Source organism: Nansenia antarctica (genome assembly GCF_963989245.1).
Source record: "Nansenia antarctica genome assembly, chromosome: 3".
NCBI classification, from domain to species: Eukaryota; Metazoa; Chordata; class Actinopteri; order Argentiniformes; family Microstomatidae; genus Nansenia; species Nansenia antarctica.
The window spans coordinates 1,246,642-1,268,153 of record NC_137688.1 but is presented as its reverse complement, the minus strand read 5'-3'; the positions used below and the strand labels follow the sequence as shown (position 1 = coordinate 1,268,153).

At 48.3% G+C, this 21,512-nt stretch overlaps 1 protein-coding gene across 1 annotated transcript in view; it reads left to right on the top strand.

Annotated features, from left to right (window-relative positions):
- Positions 1-21,512, top strand: part of LOC308153192 (arylsulfatase D-like) — a gene marked incomplete at its 5' end in the record, with an annotated part of 89,686 nt that overhangs the window by 54,246 nt on the left and 13,928 nt on the right. The window contains one exon of the mRNA XM_080526278.1: positions 19,140-19,317. Within this exon, the coding sequence (XP_080382404.1) occupies positions 19,140-19,317 (178 nt within the window). The remainder of the gene's footprint in view (positions 1-19,139; positions 19,318-21,512) is intronic.

The following is a 21,512-nucleotide window of genomic DNA, read 5'->3' as shown; positions in this document are numbered from 1 at the left end:
CCTTACAGAGTTTCAAAAAGTAAAATTTTCTAGAAATATCAAAAAAGTCTAACATATTAAAATGCCACTCCATTCTGGCACACGGGCTTCGTCAGGGCCAATAAGGACGTTGTTTTCTTTCATCTCCATAGTTCTCTTCTCCTCGTGCGGCGCAAACCACCTCTCCCCATTTTCAGAATTCCTGTTATGAAACGGCGCAAGCATCTCGCCCGCAACGATACCACATTTTATACCCTGTGAAGATTTGTCACGTGAACCAAAACTCTTCTGTTAGTGCGCAATTCCCCCCCAAAAAGTGAGAATAGATAGCTAAATGCGTAGAGCTACACCCAAATAGCGATACCCATTTCAAGGAACACCTTAACCTTATACCCTGACTCCATAGCCACATAATGCCAATTATCTGCCTTATTCATTGCACAATGTTCTACCATAGACAACTAGTGTGGGTTGCCTAACGATTGTGGCTTTTAAAACCATGGCACATGATTAATGACGATCCACTAGCATGGGGGTTTTCTGAATTGTTGTAATTTTTGTGTGTAGGTGTGTTGTTGTTTTTTTTACAGAGATCCGCAGGTCAAACCTGGGGAAGGTTAGTCAGTGATAAATGGCTGTGGTGTGGATAAGATGCATACTTTAGTAGTTGCTGTTGTTGTTGTTGTTGTTGAAGATACCGTATCTGCAGCAGGAAGTCACCTCATTGTTGGTGATGATGTCATATGATTGAGTACCATGCATGTCTCCTCCTCAGGGAGATTGAAGCGTGACATAAGGTTCAGATAGAAACGTGCCGTGCGCAACACTAAAGGACTGCGTGTCTCATCCTCACCGGGAGCCAAATAGACTGACCGCCTCCCAATACAGAGCTGAAAGAAACAAAATAATATGATTATTTCTACTTGGATGTACTTCCTGATCTGTTTTATTAGGACATGGTTACGCCGTTCGATCCTTCTCTCTCTCTCTCTCTCTCTCCACCTGAGAACAGAAGGGGCGAGACCAGTAGAGTAGACAGGGCTGACCTCCACCTGAGAACAGCTGAACACACAAACACTTCAGTAACACATTCCACGGGTGGTCGACAAGAACTCTTTTTTGGAGAAGCACTTTCTTACACTGTACACCTCTAGAGAATACTGCATATTTAGAGATGACATGTTGGCATAGTAACAGAGTTCTCAGTTCTTCCTTTCTATTTAATGAATCTCTCTTTTTTTGTTATTGTGTTTGTTTGAATTGTGTGATTTTAATCTTTTAGCACTTTTTTTTCTTTTTGAATTCTGTAAATAATGTTGTGAGAGGTGAATAAAGGAAGTGTGAGGGGGTTCAAAGCTCAAAGTTTATTTGTCATTACATCCAATATCCAATATGGTACACACGGTGCAACGACGTGCTCAAGACAGAGCAGCGCTACAACATCAATCAACATCAACAACACAGTGTCATAAGTACACATGTAAACATAACCATGAACATGAATGTAAACATAAATATAAGCACTAAAGTAATAACAGTAAATACGTCAAAGTATTCTGAATATCGTGATCTTAGAATTATAAGGTTCTATCTCCGTTTAGGGCCGTTCAGAGATATTGAGCGTCAAAGTTTTTACATTCCATTATGTTTTGTGAGATGGAACCTTTGTATTTTATTAATTACTAACTCAAAAATGTCAACATTTTAAAAAATAACACCACACAGGCATTAATAATAAACACCTAATGGATCAGATTATGTAAAAAACTAAATTTTGACAAAAATTGAGATAGAACCTTATAATTCTAACGTCACAATATATCTGTAGCAGCAGTTAGCAGTAAAGTAAAGTGGAGAAGTATAGGAGTGTAGAAGTGTAGAAGTGCAGGAGTGTAGGAGTGTAGAAGTGCAGGAGTGTAGGAGTGCCAGAGTGCAGTGCAGTGTCAGTGTCAGTGTCAGTGTCAGTGCAGTGCTAGCTGCTATTAAGGGACCCGGGTCCTGGCAGCCTGGTGCGGAGTACAGATTCACAGAGCAGAGGGATGGCACCCGGAGGCCAACATGACATGAGCTGTAAGTTATGTGAGACATTTATCCGAGGGGGCAAATAAAGTCATCCCACGTGCATGCACACATACACACACACACAGTGGTTGGTAGTGATTGATGGTGACAGCTCAATGGAGCTACGCCTGAGGCCTGAACTCAAATAGAGCAGTAATATGTGGGAACCGGCTGAGAAAGTCTCACCGCACAGCTGTATATCTATCTATCACGAAACTATGAGCATCATTTAATCTGCATGCGTTGATTTAATTAGTGTTTTGATTGTTTGATTATAATTTAAACAGACAAAAAACATCTTTATAGTTCAAGGCAAGTCAATATGAGCCTCCGGGGGTTCAATTACTGCCAACTTTGACGGGGGGGGATGATGAATGGTTTCAGCCACAAACCTGTCCTTTGAAAAACAAACGGAACGTCATCTCCCGCCCGTAAAGCTGAGGGATGGTGCTGGAGAGATGTCACCCGCTCTCAGATTTACAGACTCTGAACGCAGGGACTGACAGTCTTTAACACCAGAAGAGCCGTGAGGGGTCACAGTGACCCCTGTGAGTAAAAAAAAAAAAAAATCTATCTTTGCACTCGATCAAATTTCAGGACCCTCCTTTCATGACTTTTCCTAGATATGTGCAGTTCTACCACCCAGGATCCTTACATTTTCAAAATCACTTCAGGATAAGATAGTAGAAAGCTGTTTCGCAGTTTTTCTGCGTAGGAGGCAGGCTAAAAAAAAGAAGCGCCCTCTAGTGATCTCTGTGTGTATATAGCAGCTTTACATTCTAAAAAGGGGGTCTATTTGACCCCCAAGGCGGCTCTACTAGTAGGTAAAATAGGCACGGCTGTTGTAGTGTTAAACATAGTGGATTCCTGACTCACCGGTCCGCATGTTTAAAGGGGCATTCTGGAATTCAAACAACAACAAACCGGTCTGGTTTCAGCTGATCTCATGTATGAAACACACCACATGTGGGGCGGCTGTGGCGCAGGAGGTAGAGCCGCCGTCTAATGATCACAAGGTCAGAGGGCAGATCGGCGGTTCGAACCCCCGACTGGCTACATGTCGAAGTGTCCTTGGGCAAGACACTGAACCCCCAAATTGCTCCTGATGAGCAGGCTGGCGCCTTGCATGGTAGCTCGGCACTGTGTGTGTGTGAATGTGTGTGAATGGGTGTGTGAATGGGTGAATGAGAGGCCGTTGTAAAGCGCTTTGGAATAAGGCGTTATATAACTATATAAGTCCATTTATATGTAGGGACAAGGTCTAAAGAAGCTGAGTTAGGCAACGCTCCACCATGGTTAAACAGTGTCACGCCACCGGCTGTGAGAGTATCACTTCTTTGTTGTCCCGCCCACTGGCCCAGCCTCCACCCACACATGTTTACCTACCTACATAGGTGATCAATTATGAGCTCCCTGCCTTGTATTATCGTATTTTATTTGTTTGTTTAATTTCAGCAGTTGTCCCGCCCTCCATTTCCACCTTGTGTGTGCCGATGTCTCCCTCTCTCCTGTCTGTCTGTCTCCCTCTCTCGGTCTGTCTGTCTGTCTCCCTCTCTCCTGTCTGTCTGTTTGGGTTGAGTGTGGGCGTGGCCAGGTGTGGGCGTGGCCAGGTGTGGGCGTGGCCAGGCTCCGGTTTTCCCTGTCTATCATCACCTCCACCTGTTCTGTCTTGTGCACCTGTTGGCCATCAACTTCATCACTTCCTGTATTTAAACCCCCGGCTTATCAGCACTCGTAGACAGATTGTTGGTTGACATTGTCGTTGACAAGCTGCAGCATGAACGTGTAGTAAATTGTAGGAAGCTGTACTACCATATATGGTTGTAGGAGGCTGTACTACCATATATGGTTGTAGGAAGCTGTACTACCATATATGGTTGTAGGAGGCTGTACTACCATGGTTGTAGGAGGCTGTACTACCATGGTTGTAGGAGGCTGTACTACCATATATGGTTGTAGGAGGCTGTACTACCATATATGGTTGTAGGAGGCTGTACTACCATGGTTGTAGTACTACCATACAGTGGAGGAAATAAGTATTACAACACATCAACATGTTGTCCAGTAAATGTCATGTTCCAATTTGCACCAGACTTGTTTGAGTTAATTTGGTATTAACTCAAACAATCCAGACAAAAAATCGAAACATTAAAGTCAATATGTAAATAAAGTTATGTGTAATCAAGTGGAATGAAACAAGAAAAAAGTATTGAACACAATGAGGCTACGTTCACACTGCAGTGAAATGTGACCCACATACCCGACATTTTTGCCGACACACGACTCAGGTCTGATTTATGCATGACCGTGGGAACAGTCACATGAAATCTGACTTCTTTTAAGTCCGACCTGGGTCGCGTTCAGAGGTGGTATTACATCGGATACATGTCTGATATTTACCAACGCGCCCCCGTCTGAACTGTCAAGTCGCGTTTAATGCGACTTTTACGTCACTCTAGCAGGGTTGCCAGATGGGATTGACAATTTACAGCCTAACCAGTCTATAACTGATGAATCCAGTAGTACTGTTCCTAATATATGTGAATGACATGTCATCAGCATGTGATTGCAATTTGTTCCTGTTCGCGGATGACTCGGCTCTGCTGGTCTCTGACAGGGACATATTGCAGGTGGAAAAAGCGCTAAGCACTGAACTGAGTAGAATCTGCATCTGGCTAGCTGACAATAAACTATCAATACACCTAGGTAAAACTGAAACCATCCTATACGGATCCCCATCTAAACTCAGAAAGGCTGTAAATTACAATATAAAAGTGGGTAACATTACTATCACAAGAAAAGAGGATATTACATACCTGGGCTCCATCTTAGAGGCAAATCTTTCCGGAGATAAAATGGCAGCAAAAGTAATCAAAAAAGTTAACCATAGAACTAGATTCTTGTACAGGATATCCTCACTTGTCAGTAAAAACACACTGAGGACCCTATCAGGAGCTCTCATTCAATGTCACTTCGACTATGCCGTAACATCATGGTACTATAGAACCACAAAGGCCCTAAAAACAAGACTCCAGACAGCCCAAAATAAACTGGTTAGGCTTCTGCTAGGCCTCAACCCTAGGACACATCTAACCGCTGCTCATTTTTTTAGCCTTGATTGGCTACGAGTAGTTGACAGAGTGCAGCAGCTTGCACTGGGCCTGGTCTTCAAGATACGCTACACCACAAAGACACCCAAGTACCTGTCAACATACTTCCAAAAAGTGAACAACGTCCACACATACAACACCAGAGGAAGCTCCACGAACCACGTTCAACCGCGTTGCACCACAAACAAGGGGTTAAACTCGTTTGCAAACTATGCAGTAAAAATGTGGAACGCCCTTCCTATAATCTTAAAGGAGTGCAAAACACTGCCCACCTTCAAAACCACTCTCAAAAAACATTTACAGGAGGCTGCAATCCGTAACTGGACCCTCTAAATCAAAAATCAAATTAAAAGACTACACCCCCACCTGGACTACCCTCTATATATTCTTGTTGTTTTGTTGTTATGTCTCCCACCCCCCCCCCCCCCCCCCCCACCCGAAATACCCTCTGCACATACTAGTTGTTTTGTCCCACCCCCCTACCTGGTCTACACTCTGAGCAAACGCAATGTTATTATGTCGCCCCCCCCCCCTCCCCCCCGCCTAAATCTACTGGTGTTTTTGTACCCCCCCCCCCCCACCATGACCACACACTGTACATACTTGTTGTTTTGTCCCCCCGCCCGAACTACCCATTGTACATACTTTGTGTTTTGTCCCCCGCCCCCACCTGTGGTGTATGTCCCCACCTGTCCTACCCGCTGTACATACCTTATGTTTTGTTGTATTGTTCTTCCCATGATGGATGTGTGTTTATCTTGTAGATAGTACTAGTTATTTGTCTGTATTATCTTGTAGATAGTACTAGTTTTTATTGTCTGTCTTACATGTAACGATGAATTGAGAATCAAGGACCCCAATTGAAATAAGCCAGTGGCTTTCTTGGGTTTTTATCCTGTTAGTTGACCTTGTATGTAATATGTACTTTCATGTACCTACTTCTGCAAATCTTCTAATAAAGTTTTCAATCAATCAATCAATCCATTCGGCGGTAACCCGCCCCATCTGGTAACCCTGCACTCTAGACGCATATGGTCATATCTTGCTCATATCTTTGCCGGCTTCCGCTGCACAAAAACCTGAAAATGAATCAGTTTGTAACGTTATCATGTTGGTGTAGTGACTACATTATGGGTTCATGTTCTCCTCTTACTGTTGGTTGTGTAGTGGGAGGGAACCAGTTCTGGCACTAGGGGCAGAGGGGAGGATTATTAACGTTGCACCTTCCTGTTTAGATACACGAGTTTTGGTAACCATTTTCTGGTCCTGTACTGAGAGTACAAGTTGTTGTTTTGATTAAACAGTTATCATTACGTTGCCTACGTCTTTCCTTTTTCCTCCGGCACTACACTGGTGACCCTGACGTGATTGGGTGTCGCACTCATGGTAAGGTAGGGACTCAACGCCTGCTGCATGGTTTGCTATTGTAGAGGCACATTTCAATAAAAGTGACATCGATGACGACGACGACCGGTACAACCATGCTGTGGCAATGTTGGGCAGCTCCACCGCGGCTCGAGTGGTAGGTTTTTTGTCTGCTCCCCCGACGACGAACAAATATGAGCGCCTCAAGGCCCTGCTTCTAGAGACATTTGAACTGTCCACTGCGGAGAGGGTGCGTCGCCTATTTGCCATGTCGGACTTGGGTGACGAGAGGCCTTCTGCGAGCATGGAGAGGATGCTAAACCTGCTCGGTACAGAAGACCCCATGATCCTCTTCACAGAGCTGTTCATGCGCACATTGCCAGCTCAAGTTAGGATGGCGCTGGCCAACACCGCCATCATGGAGCCCCGCGCCCTGGCCAGGGAGGCGGACCGGTTCGTCTTGGCCATGCCTCAACGGTCCCCCGACCTGCTCGCTCCCGCGGCCGCCCCGCCACCCGACCGTCGCAGGAGAGCGAAGGATGACGCCAGACCTTCTGGCCAGCAGGGTAACGCTGCGGGCCATTGTTTCTACCACGCCACTTTTGGCGCCAAGGCCAAACGGTGCCGCTCACCCTGCACCTTCGGACCGACGGGAAACGGCGGGGCCGGCGCTCAGTAGTGGCCCTGAGCGCTGGCGTCACCAACAGGCTGCTCTTCATACAAGACACCGCCTCTGGTCGCAGTTTCCTTTGTGACACAGGTGCCCAGTGGAGCATCATTCCGGCAGAGAGATCGGATATGGCGAAGGAGGAGCGTGGTCCGCAGTTGGCAGGCGCGGACGGCACACCTATCTGCTCTTACGGCACTAGGGCGGTGGACGTGTGCTTCGGAGGGCAATGTTTTTCGTGGGATTTTGTCATAGCGGCTGTCACATTTCCCCTCCTTGGTGCGGATTTTCTGTGCGCCCACAACCTGTTGGTGGACGTGGGGAACAGGCGCCTGGTCAACTCACAGACTTTCGCTTCATTCGCCTGTACGCAGGGGGAGGCGGTCTACAGCGGGTGGTCCAATACGCTCGCCGAAAGTGACCAGTACCTTCGGCTGCTCGCCGAATTCCCCGACCTTACCAAGCCCACCTTCTCCGCGCCCACGGTGAAACACGGAGTGGAGCACCACATCGAGACCGAGGGGCCTCCCCTCCACGCCAGGGCCAGGCGCCTCAACCCGGAGAAGCTGGCCATCGCCAGGGCGGAGTTTGCGCATATGGAGCAGGTGGGCATCGTTCGGCGCTCGAGCAGCCCCTGGGCGTCTCCCCTGCACATCGTCCCTAAGTCAGACGGCGGGTGGCGCCCATGTGGGGACTACCGCCGCCTCAACGACGCGTCCAAGCCTGACCGCTACCCGGTCCCACATGTCCAGGACTTTTCAGCGAACCTGGCAGGCAAACGCTTCTTCTCCAAAGTGGACCTGGTACGGGGGTACCATCAGGTGCCGGTGCACCCCGAGGACGTCCCTAAGACGGCCGTAATCACGCCATTTGGGCTCTTCGAGTTTCTGCGGATGCCGTTCGGCCTGAAGAACGCGGCGCAGACCTTCCAACGCCTCATGCACTCGGTGCTCCGGGACCTACCATTCCTCTTCGTCTACTTGGATGACATCCTCGTCGCAAGCACCACGGAGGAGGAGCACCTGTCCCACCTCCGGGCCCTTTTCACACGGCTCAGCCAACATGGGCTGATTGTCAATCCGGCGAAGTGTGAGTTCGGACGGAACGCCATCGACTTTCTCGGGCACCGGGTCTCCGCAGAGGGGGTGACCCCCCTCCCCTCGAAGGTAGAAGCTGTCGCTGCTTTCCCGCGCCCCAGCACAATCAGCGAGCTCAAGGGGTTCATCGGGATGGTAACCTTCTACTATCGCTTCCTCCACCACATCGCTCACATCCTGCGGCCTCTGTACGATGCCCAGAAGGGCAAGACTCTGAAGCAGCCGGTGGACTGGACGGCGGAGCGTGTCAAAGCCTTTCAGGACACCAAGGCGGCCCTGGCCCGCGCTGCCATGTTGGCCCACCCCTCGCCCTCGGCACCCACTGCTCTCACCACGGACGCCTCTGACTTTGCTGTGGGAGCGGTGTACGAACAGTGGGTTGGGGACGCCTGGCAGCCTCTTGCATTCTTCAGCCGCCAGCTGTCTCCCAGAGAGCAAAGGTACAGCACATTCGACAGGGAGCTCCTCGGGCTGTGGCTTGCTGTCAGACACTTCCGTTTTTTACTGGAGGGCCGCGAGTTTACGGCCTACGTGGACCACAAGCCACTCACGCACGCCATGTCCAAGGTGGCGGAGCCGTGGTCCGACCGCCAACTGGAGGCGCCCCGCCTTCGAGGCGATACACGGCTTGTCTCACCCTGGTAGGAAACCGTCCTCACGGCTGGTGTCAGAGAAATTCGTCTGGCATGGGCTCAAGAGGGATGTGAGGGCCTGGGTTGACACGTGCATCGCCTGCCAGCGCGCCAAGGTGCATCGACACGTCAAGGCCCCCCTGGAGCAGTTCTCTGTGCCTGAGCGGAGGTTCGATCATGTAAACGTGGACCTGGTAGGGCCGCTGCCCCCCTCGCACGGATACACCTATCTCTTTACCATGGTGGACAGGACGACTCGCTGGCCGGAGGCAGTTCCGCTCTCCTCAACGACAGCCCCCGACCTGGCCCGGGCGTTCATCGCGGTGTGGGTCTCCCGCTACGGCACCCCTGCTGATCTCTCCTCTGACCGTGGCTCACAGTTTACTTCAGAGCTGTGGGCAGCGGTGGCGGAGAATCTGGGGGTCAAGCTCCACCGCACAACCGCCTATCACCCGCAGGCGAACGGGCTCTGTGAGCGTTTCCATCGATCCATGAAGGCCGCCCTTCGAGCCAGCCTCACGGACAGCGACTGGCTTGACAAGCTGCCGTGGGTCATGCTGGGGCTCAGGACAGCGCCTAAGGAGGACCTCCAGTCGTCGTCCGCTGAGCTGGTGTTTGGACAGCCGCTGCGGGTCCCCGGTGACTTCATTCCCAAGTCAACGGAGCCCTGGTCCGCCGCCGCTCAGCGCGCCTCCCTGCTGGACAGCGCCAGGACCTTCGTCCCGGTCCCGACTACGCAGCATGGTGTCCCTACTTCGAGGGTGCCCCCGGAGCTGCACTCAGCGAGGTTCGTTTTCATTCGTCATGATGGCCACAGGACTCCACTACGTCCTCCTTATGACGGGCCTTTCCGTGTCATCGAGGCCGGAGCCAAGAACTTCATGGTTGACATGGGGGGTAGGCCTGAGTGTGTGTCCGTTGATCGCCTCAAACCGGCCCACTTGGACCTTGAACTGCCCCTGGACTTGGCCCTGCCACCGCGCAGAGGCCGGCCTCCAGTCCTACCTCCCCTGCCGCGCCCTGGCCATTCCCCCCTCCGACCCCGACAACCCCCCGCAGCTCGCGAGCCCCCGGTCGTCGCTGCCCCCCGTCCTTCCCTGCAGGAGGACGTGATGGGCGATGTCACACCTCCTCCCGCACCTCCTGACTTTACCTACGATCGTAGGGGCCGGGCCATACGCCCTCCTCGCCGTGAGGATTTCCAATATTGAGGTGAACACTGGGGGGGCTGGTGTAGTGACTACATTATGGGTTCATGTTCTCCTCTTACTGTTGGTTGTGTAGTGGGAGGGAACCAGTTCTGGCACTAGGGGCAGAGGGGAGGATTATTAACGTTGCACCTTCCTGTTTAGATACACGAGTTTTGGTAACCATTTTCTGGTCCTGTACTGAGAGTACAAGTTGTTGTTTTGATTAAACAGTTATCATTACGTTGCCTACGTCTTTCCTTTTTCCTCCGGCACTACATTATCATATATATTATATATCATAAATCTAGATATACTTGCAGACAGTATACAGAGTAGACCTGTATCCTACAAAGACACTTCTTTTTATTTTACTACTCGATCTTTTCAGTTTGTAAAGCGTCTTTGAGTGTCTAGAAAAGCGCTCTATAAGTCTACTGTATTATTATTATTATTATTATTATTGTAAGCAGTGCGCTATCCTTCTGCACATGCGGGTCTGTTCAGGGCCGTGCAATGTTCACACGGGAGTCAATGTAGGTCAAATATAGGTCACATTTTAAAAGTCATGTGAACTGCCAAAGCAAAAAAACTAAAAAATCGGATCTGTGTAAAAAATCGGAATAGGCTAGGTGCACGATCTCCACTACTTCCTGAAAGGCACCTTGCATGAACATATCCTGTCTCACTCTATTGGTTTAATTGATTAATCAGCTGTGCACTGTGTGTTCCAACAGTTTACCGCACAGCTGATTAATCAATTAAACCAATAGAGTGAGACAGGATATGTTCATGCAAGGTGCCTTTCAGGAAGTAGTGGAGATCGTGCACCTAGCCTAATGTGTGAACGTAGCCTTAGAGAAAGCAGAACACAGCAAAGGCAAGGAACCAGCTGAAAACCATCGCTAATTAGGAGGCAACTCTACCTCCAATCTGTGCTAATTAATGTCAGCTGGGTTAGAATATATAGATGGGCTTTAAAAGGGTTTGTTTGTTACCAAGGTGACGCACACACATCTAATGATGGGTAAAGGCAAAGAGCTGGCTCAAGACCGTCGCAACCATCAAAACATGGAAATGGAATTGGCTACAGACGTATTTCACAACTTCTGAATCTTCCAGTAAGCACCATTGGGGGCAGTTGCGGACTCAGACTGTTTGAAGGGCAGGGGCGAAAAGAAAAAAAGGGCACCTACTCCACAACATGGGACCCCATCAGTGCACATGGTCACGTTTAGACCATTGGAAGGGCAGCCAATAGGGCACATCCTCTAATTTTGCCACTCAAAAGGGCATTTTTGCCACTCAAAAGGCCACTTAAGAGAGACGTTTTTCAACTGTGGGGGCACCAGGAGGGGCGGTCGCACCCTCTGCCCCCCCCCCCCCCTGAGTCCGCCAGTGATTGGGGACATTATCCGTAAGTGGAAGCAACATCACTCCACCATCAACCGGCCACGCACAGGAGCTCCTCGCAAGATTTCTGATCAGGGAGTCAGAAGGAGACTTAGAAGAGTCAGAAGGAGACTTAGAAGAGTAGCCAAAGAGCCAAGGACCACTAGGAAAGAGCTCCAGAAAGACTTGGAGGCAGCAGGTACAACTGTGACAGAAAGGACAGTAGGCAATGCACTCCACCGCCATGGCCTCTGTGCACGCTCAGCCCGCAAGACTCCACTACTGAAAAAAAGTTGAAGCTCGTTTAAGGTTTGCCAAACAACATTTGGACAAGCCAGTGAACTACTGGGAGCATGTACTCTGGTCAGATGAGACCAAAATTTAAAGTTTTGGCTGTCACATAACACACCATGTTTGGAGGAGAAATGGCACTGCACATCACCTGAATAACACTATACCAACAGTGACGTTTGGAGGTGGAAGTATCATAGTGTGGGTCTGTTTCTCCTCTTGTGGTACTGGCAGACTTCATATCATTGAAGGAACAATGAATGGAGCCATATCATGGCTGATTAACATAACTGCTTATAGCATTAGAAATATGATGATGAGATGCAGAAGCAGGATTTGATAGGTAACACTTAGACATGTTGTGTAGGTATGCTCAGATCATAGTTCAGGATAACATAGTGCACAATCCATAACTTAATAATCCAATTAAAGCAGAATAATAATCATCATAATTGTAATTGATTGTAATCAAGTGCAATACTGAAATACAACTGTGAACATTTCAAACCTGCAAACTGCGACACTTTAAATGAATGTGCAATAATACTATGTGCAATATGACAACCCTCGTGTACATAAGGTTCAGAGATAGGAAATGTTAGGATATTTATAGCATAGCATAGAGTACAGCGCAGTGTTTTATTTGTATAGTATTTAAGCAATATCACACGAGAGGGAGTGTGTTATACTGAACGTGCTGATATTCCGTATAACACACGACCTCGAGTGTGATATTGCTTTTATACAACAGTTCTACAGCGCAATTTATTAGTTAACAGTAATAAGTGACAACAGATTATGATTTGTTTGTTTATTTAATCATTTATTTTGGCTCTGTTACGCTTGCCTGGCTCTTGACAAGGTGACAAAAAGGGAGACGACACATGGATAACAATAATAGGAGATTTATTAAAGAATATAATGTTTAAATGGAAATAATGATAAAGAAAATAGTAACGACAACCAAAAACGGCTGCTGGTCGACAAAGGAAGAGAGCGAGTCCATCAATTTGACCCCCTCTTAAAGTTCCTGGGACAATTAGGATGATCACCCCCACCTGTGCCCATCTGGAACCAAAAGAGAAGGTCAACAGGACAACAGATGTATAGCGCCCACTATTGGTTCAAGTGTGGATCGTCACAGCTCTGTCAAGAAAAAATTGTTCCGCAACGGGACTGTTCAACTAGCGAAGTTTCCCACAGAAGTGGGGAAAAAAACGTCAGATCAGATATATAAACGGGTTATTTTGATAAACCGGATACATTTTGTGAATATATATGGTTACTTTCTCGCCTGAAAACATATTAAAACTTCATAAAATGATATATTAACACTTGTAGAGCCAAATTACAGCTTTTAGCCAATGGCGGCCAAAATTGAGGATTTAAAAACTTTTGCTTTGCTCGCTGATTGGCTAATGTCTTCTTAGTAACAATGTAGTCTAATTTAACACCTGTGCGGCGGAGTGATACCTATAGTTAAAAGTCCCAGTGCTGTTATACTACATATCGTAACTCATGGAATGCCTCTTGTCCAATCAAATTACTTGGTCGGAACTAACTGTTGTATAAAGTAGTAGTATAGTGGATAGTGTACATAGCCTTTATTTATGTAAACCAGCTCTTTTCCCTTCTTGTTTTTAGTATTTTTTTCCTAGCACCAGGGAAGCCCCCCCCCCCAAAATGTTTTGGGGTTGTATGGCACCTGTACTGTATTAATGACAATAAAGACCATTCATTCATTCATTCATAATCATGAACTATTCCTTTAAACAGTTAAGAATATACAGGGCATATCCTGTGTTTTAAACGTGTTATAAACAGTCAGAGAGTACATACTTAATGTATAGCTTATCATCAAAGTCCATGTCTTGTCTGGGTCTTTGAGTAAACCTATATGTTTTGTTTTCTTCTGAACATTTTACATTTGATTTCTTCAGTGCATACGGTTGTTGGTATTCGTTCGTCTTCCCGTCAATACGGTAATGCAGCCACGTCAGTTTCCCGTATTGACGGGAAGACGAACGAATACCAATTTCGTCTAGTCGGAAATCTCTGACTGCTTTTGCAACTCCGGATCGCGTTGGTCTGAGTGACAATGGGGTAAGAAGCCTTGACCAGCACAACCACACACACACACACACACACACACACACACACACACACACACACACACACACACACACACACACATCGGGGAGGGGGTCTGTCCGTTCGGATGTGACACGATATGTGTCTCCAACACCACTGGGATACATTTGAGGAAACGGTTGAATGACACGTTTGCAGGAGTGTGTAGGAGTGTGTAGGAGTGTGTAGGAGTGTGTGCAGGTTGTGCAGGAGTGTGTGCAGGTTGTGTAGGAGTGTGTAGGAGTGTGTAGGAGTGTGCAGGAGTGTGTAGGAGTGTGTAGGAGTGTGTAGGAGTGTGTAGGAGTGTGTGGAGTGTGTAGGAGTGTGTAGGAGTGTGTAGGAGTGTGTAGGAGTGTGTAGGTGTGTGTAGGAGTGTGTAGGAGTGTGTGCAGGTTGTGCAGGAGTGTGTGCAGGTTGTGTAGGAGTGTGTAGGAGTGTGTAGGAGTGTGTAGGAGTGTGTGCAGGTTGTGCAGGAGTGTGTAGGAGTGTGTAGGAGTGTGCAGGAGTGTGTAGGAGTGTGTAGGAGTGTGTAGGAGTGTGTAGGAGTGTGTGGAGTGTGTAGGAGTGTGTAGGAGTGTGTGTGTGTGTAGGAGTGTGTAGGAGTGTGCAGGAGTGTGTAGGAGTGTGTAGGAGTGTGTAGGAGTGTGCAGGAGTGTGTAGGAGTGTGTAGGAGTGTGTGGGAGTGTGTAGGAGTGTGTAGGAGTGTGTAGGAGTGTGTAGGAGTGTGTAGGAGTGTGTAGGAGTGTGTGGAGTGTGGAGGAGTGTGGAGGAGTGTGTGCAGGTTGTGCAGGAGTGTGTAGGAGTGTGTAGGAGTGTGTAGGAGTGTGTAGGAGTGTGGAGGAGTGTGTAGGAGTGTGTAGGAGTGTGTAGGAGTGTGTAGGAGTGTGCAGGAGTGTGTAGGAGTGTGTAGGAGTGTGTAGGAGTGTGTAGGAGTGTGTAGGAGTGTGCAGGAGTGTGTAGGAGTGTGTAGGAGTGTGCAGGAGTGTGTAGGTGTGTGTAGGAGTGTGTAGGAGTGTGTTGGAGTGTGTAGGAGTGTGTAGGAGTGTGTAGGAGTGTGTTGGAGTGTGTAGGAGTGTGTAGGAGTGTGTAGGAGTGTGTAGGTGTGTGTAGGAGTGTGTTGGAGTGTGTAGGAGTGTGTAGGAGTGTGTAGGAGTGTGTAGGAGTGTGTAGGAGTGTGCAGGTTGTGCAGGTTGTGCAGGAGTGTGTAGGAGTGTGTAGGAGTGTGCAGGAGTGTGTAGGTGTGTGTAGGAGTGTGTAGGAGTGTGTTGGAGTGTGTAGGAGTGTGTAGGAGTGTGTAGGAGTGTGTAGGAGTGTGTAGGTGTGTGTAGGAGTGTGTTGGAGTGTGTAGGAGTGTGTAGGAGTGTGTAGGAGTGTGTAGGAGTGTGTTGGAGTGTGTTGGAGTGTGTAGGAGTGTGTAGGAGTGTGTAGGAGTGTGTGCAGGTTGTGTAGGAGTGTGTAGGAGTGTGTAGGAGTGTGTAGGAGTGTGCAGGAGTGTGTAGGAGTGTGTAGGAGTGTGTAGGAGTGTGTAGGAGTGTGTAGGAGTGTGTAGGAGTGTGCAGGAGTGTGTAGGAGTGTGTAGGAGTGTGTAGGAGTGTGTGGAGGTTGTGTAGGAGTGTGTAGGAGTGTGTAGGAGTGTGTAGGAGTGTGTAGGAGTGTGTAGGAGTGTGTGCAGGTTGTGTAGGAGTGTGTAGGAGTGTGTAGGAGTGTGTAGGAGTGTGTAGGAGTGTGCAGGAGTGTGTAGGAGTGTGTAGGAGTGTGTAGGAGTGTGTAGGAGTGTGCAGGAGTGTGTAGGAGTGTGTAGGAGTGTGTAGGAGTGTGTAGGAGTGTGCAGGAGTGTGTAGGAATGTGTAGGAGTGTGTAGGAGTGTGTAGGGGTGTGCAGGAGTGTGTAGGAGTGTGTAGGAGTGTGCAGGAGTGTGTAGGAGTGTGCAGGAGTGTGTAGGAGTGTGTAGGAGTGTGTGTGTGCAGGAGTGTGTAGGAGTGTGTAGGAGTGTGTAGGAGTGTGTAGGAGTGTGTAGGAGTGTGTAGGAGTGTGTGTAGGAGTGTGTAGGAGTGTGTAGGAGTGTGTAGGAGTGTGTAGGAGTGTGTGTAGGAGTGTGTAGGAGTGTGTAGGAGTGTGCAGGAGTGTGTAGGAGTGTGTAGGAGTGTGTAGGAGTGTGTAGGAGTGTGTAGGAGTGTGCAGGAGTGTGTAGGAGTGTGTAGGAGTGTGTAGGATTGTGTAGGAGTGTGTAGGAGTGTGCAGGAGTGTGTAGGAGTGTGTAGGAGTGTGCAGGAGTGTGTAGGAGTGTGTAGGAGTGTGTAGGAGTGTGTTGGAGTGTGTATGAGTGTGTAGGAGTGTGTGCAGGTTGTGTAGGAGTGTGTAGGAGTGTGTAGGAGTGTGTAGGAGTGTGTAGGAGTGTGTAGGAGTGTGCAGGAGTGTGTAGGAGTGTGTGCGTGTGTAGGAGTGTGTGTGTGTGTGAGTGTGTAGGAGTGTGTGGGAGTGTGTAGGAGTGTGTAGGAGTGTGTAGGAGTGTGTAGGTGTGTGCAGGAGTGTGTAGGAGTGTGTAGGAGTGTGTAGGAGTGTGTAGGAGTGTGTAGGAGTGTGTAGGAGTGTGCAGGTTGTGCAGGAGTGTGTAGGAGTGTGTGGAGGTTGTGCAGGAGTGTGTAGGAGTGTGTGGAGGTTGTGCAGGAGTGTGGTTGTGATGCTGCGGCTGAAATGAGAGCTTATCATTAAAACAACAACAACACCGTTATACTAGGGGGGGTGCATACAACACTGTTATACTAGGGGGGTGCATACAACACCGTTATACTAGGGTGCACAGAATGCTGCTTTTGGACTGTTTTCAAGTAGCCGAATACTGTGAATTCTTCTGCGCCACAAGTTTCAGTCATACGTATAACTAATTGTCATCAATTCACACAGGGAGAGAGGGGGGGGGGGGGGTACGGTACATATTCGCGGGAGACAACATGTTACTACACTTGTTTCGTTGTAATCCGACTTTTCTGTAAGAAGTAACAACACTAGTACTCTGCAAGAATACGCCGTTGCTGCTACTGAGACTTTGCGCTTCCCTGTAGGTACTCAGACTGTCTTATCTTATCTAAGATCATTCGACCTCTAGACATCTCGCGTAATGTGTTGTCGTGCTTTCACCGTTGAGTTGAACCATTGGCAAGAACCATTGTGTCACAGAGGGCAGGTTAGCAGGTTGAGGGAATCTAGCTCTGGCACAGAACATGAGAGCGAGAGAGAGAGAGAGAGAGAGAGAGAGAGAGAGAGAGAGAGAGAGAGAGAGAGGGAGAGAGGGAGAGAGAGAGAGAGACAGAGAGACAGAGAGAGAGAGAGACAGACAGATAAAGAGAGAGAGAGAGACAGACAGACAGATAAAGAGAGAGAGAGAGAGTTTTGATTGATTGATTGAAAACTTTATTAGAAGATTTGCAGAAGTAGGTACATGAAAGTACATATTACATACAAGGTCAACTAACAGGATAAAAACCCAAGAAAGCCACTGGCTTATTTCAATTGGGGTCCTTGATTCTCAATTCATCGTTACATGTAAGACATGTAGAGACAGACAGAGAGAGAGAGAGATAGAGAGAGAGACAGACAGACAGACAGAGAGAGACAGACAGACAGATAAAGAGAGAGAGAGAGAGAGACAGAGAGAGAGAGAGACAGAGAGAGACAGACAGACAGAGAGAGAGAGAAAGAGAGAGAGAGAGACAGACAGAGAGAGAGAGAGAGAGACAGAGAGAGAGAGAGAGACAGAGAGAGAGACAGACAGACAGACAGACAGAGAGAGAGAGTAATGCGTTGTTCCCTAACTGATTGTTTACGTAACCTAGGCAACGAGCTATATAGCTCTCTCTGCGTGATCATGTGACATACAGTAACCAATCAACATGCTACTTGTAACATATAATTAAGCAATATCACACGAGGGAGTGCTGTTCTACTGAATATCAGCACGGCTGTGATTCGGTCGTAGGTACGAGGCCGTATAACAGCAGCACGACTTCGAGTGTGATATTGCTTTTATACAACAGTTCTACAGCGCAATTTATTAGTTAACAGTAATAAGTGACAACAGATTATGATTTGTTAGTTTATTTAATCATTTATTTTGGCTCCGTCAACAAAAAAATAGTTACGCAACTGGACTGTTGCCTAGTAACCTGAACACAAACATCTGCAGGCTAGCTACTTTGTATTAACGGTCATTTCGGTGATACATGTAGTTAAAAGTCCCAGCGCTGTTATACTGTATATCAGCACTCATGGAATGCCTCTTGTCCAATCAAATTACTTGGTCGGAACTAACTGTTGTGTAAGCAACAATAACCAACAGGGAAAGTTATCCATGGTGAACTGTCTCACAATATGATATGATATTATTATTGCTTCGCCCCATGTGACTGGTATGGGTTATTACTGGGTTATTACTGTTTACACCTGGGTGTTGTATAAGTCTAGTGACAGATTGGTAGGCATGTGACCCGTGGATCGTTTACCTAGATGTGATGTGGTCGACTTGACATTTCGGACCTTAATTATTAAATAGAATTACTGAAAGGACGATTGATACAATACATTTTGCCTTCATTATTGTTCCTGTTTATGTTGTCTCCTTTCTGTTTGTAATCATTGATGTTTCGAATTTGCACTTTTTTATTTGTATTTATTTTATATGTAAAGCACCCTGTGCATCCGTGCTGGGAAGGGTGCTGTATAAATAACGGTTTACTTACTTACTTACTTACGATGAGTGTGAGAAAATAATGTTAATGACAGGGAAGCTGGTGTGAATGAGAGTGTTTTTTTTTCTTCATCTTTTGGAATTTAAGATGAGTTTACTGTAGGCCTACCCCTCGTGACGTTAGAATTACGTTAGGTTCTATCTCCATTTTTGTCAAAATTGAGTTTTTTTTACATCCATTAGGTGTTTATTAATTCCTGTGTGGTGTTATTTTTTTAAATGAGGAGATAGAACCTTATCATTCTAAACTACCCTAGACGGAGATAGAACCTTATAATTCTAAACTACCCTAGACAGAGATAGAACCTTATCATTCTAAACTACCCTAGACGGAGCTAGAACCTTATCATTCTAAACTACTCTAGACGGAGATAGAACCTTATCATTCTAAACTACCCTAGACGGAGATAGAACCTTATCATTCTAAACGGAGATAGAACCATATCATTCTAAGCTCACGCCCTGTCTAAAACCAAATGAACAGAGCCGCCCCCCCTCCTGTCCCTCAGGCTCCTCCTGCTGGCGCCCCTGCTGCTTCTGGCCACAGGAAGTGACCTCCTCTCCCAGGCGGAGACGTCGGACAGGAAGCCCAACTTCGTCCTGATGATGGTGGACGACCTGGGCATCGGGGATGTGGGTTGCTACGGCAACGACACCATCAGGTAATGGATTCCATTTTATACAGAGGTTGTAGTATATATTGTTATATATTGTTCTTATACTGAGAACAATTCTGTAAGAGGAATCCCAAATGGTGACCAAAGGTGTGTGTGTGTGTGTGTGTGTGTGTGTGTGTGTGTGTGTGTGTGTGTGTGTGTGTGTGTGTGTGTGTGTGTGTGTGTGTGTAGTGTTATGGTGCCCAGTAGTGCCCATCGCCTCTAAATCACTCTGGAATTCTGGGAATTCAGACATTTATCAGGGCTCCCACGGGTCTTTGAAATCCTTGAAAGTTTGTGAATTTGAGTAGCCTACAAAAAAATCAAGGTCTTAAACGTTTTTGAAAATAGACGTGGGTCATTGAAAGTGCTTGAATTCCCCTCTCTCTCTCAAAATGTTTTTATATATATATTCAAAAATGTTTTACTTAGCTCGTCAACTAGTAAATAAGTCTCTCTATTGCTTAACTTTACACATATTTCACAATATATTGTTTTGCTGTGCTGTGGTAGAGAAGGCAAGAGACCATCTAGTGTTCACACATTCAAGCCTCTCTTTTTAATTGTTGTCTGTGAGCGGAGAGTTCCTATTATATCAGTTCTCATCTAGATCTGTCTCAAACTATGCCGTGTTGGGTCCTTTGGGAATTTGAGGGAATTGAGTCTTGAATGTCCTTGAAAGGTGCTTGAATGTGATGTTTCAGAAGGTGTGGGAACCCTGATTTAAGCATTGTTTAACTATCGAGTCTTTGACGGAACTTGTGCAGGGCAGTACAGAGCCTGGACTCTTTTAAGACAGGCCTAAAAACCTGTTTATTCAAAAAGGCCTTTGACTGTTGAACCTGGATTCTTGTGATTTTTTTGTGGGTTTTTTACTATGTTTTTAACTTATTATGTTTTTAGGTTGTTTTGTTTTTAACTTATTATGTTTTTACGGTTGTTGTTTTTTTCTCTCTGTAGCACTCTGAGATTCTTTTGAATGAAAAGTTCAATACAAATAAAATGCATTATTATGATTATTGTGCGTTTTTCGGACTGAAAGAGCATGTCTCCCCCCCCCCGTCTCCCCCCTGTCTCCCCCCTGTCTCTCCCCCTGTCTCCCCCCCTGTCCCCCCCCTGTCTCTCCCCCCTGTCTCTCCCCCCTGTCTCTCCCCCCTGTCTCTCCCCCTGTCTCTCCCCCCTGTCTCTCCCCCTGTCTCTCCCCTCTGTCTCTCCCCCTGTCTCCTCCCCCCTGTCTCTCCCCCCTGTCTCTCCCCCCTGTCTCTCCCCCCTGTCTCTCCCCCCTGTCTCTCCCCCTGTCTCCCCCCCCTGTCTCTCCCCCCTGTCTCTCCCCCCTGTCTCTCCCCCTGTCTCTCCCCCTGTCTCTCCCCCCTGTCTCCCTCCTGTCTCTCCCCCCTGTCTCTCCCCCCTGTCTCTCCCCCTGTCTCTCCCCCTGTCTCTCCCCCCTGTCTCTCCCCCTGTCTCTCCCCCTGTCTCTCCCCCCTGTCTCCCCCCCTGTCTCCCCCCCTGTCTCTCCCCCCCTGTCTCCCCCCCTGTCTCTCCCTCCTGTCTCTCCCCCCTGTCTCTCCCCCTGTCTCTCCCCCGTCTCCCCCCTGTCTCCCCCCCCTGTCTCCCCCCTGTCTCCCCCCCCTGTCTCCCCCCCCTGTCTCTCCCCCTGTCTCCCCCCCTGTCTCCCCCCCCTGTCTCCCCCCCGTCTCCCCCCTGTCTCCCCCCCCTGTCTCCCCCCTGTCTCCCCCCCGTCTCCCCCCTGTCTCCCCCCCCTGTCTCCCCCCCTGTCTCCCCCCCCTGTCTCTCCCCCCCTGTCTCCCCCCCTGTCTCCCCCCTCCTGTCTCCCCTCCTGTCTCCCCTCCTGTCTCTCCCCCCTGTCTCTCCCCCCTGTCTCTCCCCTCCTGTCTCTCCCCCCTGTCTCTCCCCCCTGTCTCCCCCCCCTGTCTCCCCCCCTGTCTCCCCCCCTGTCTCTCCCCTGTCTCCCCCCCCCTGTCTCCCCCCCTGTCTCCCCCCTGTCTCCCCCCCCTGTCTCTCCCCCCCTGTCTCCCCCCCTGTCTCTCCCCCTGTCTCTCCCACCCTGTCTCCCCTCCTGTCTCCCCTCCTGTCTCTCCCCCCTGTCTCTCCCCCTGTCTCCCCCCTGTCTCCCCCCCTGTCTCTCCCCCTGTCTCCCCCCCGTCTCCCCCCCCTGTCCCCCCCCTGTCTCTCCCCCCTGT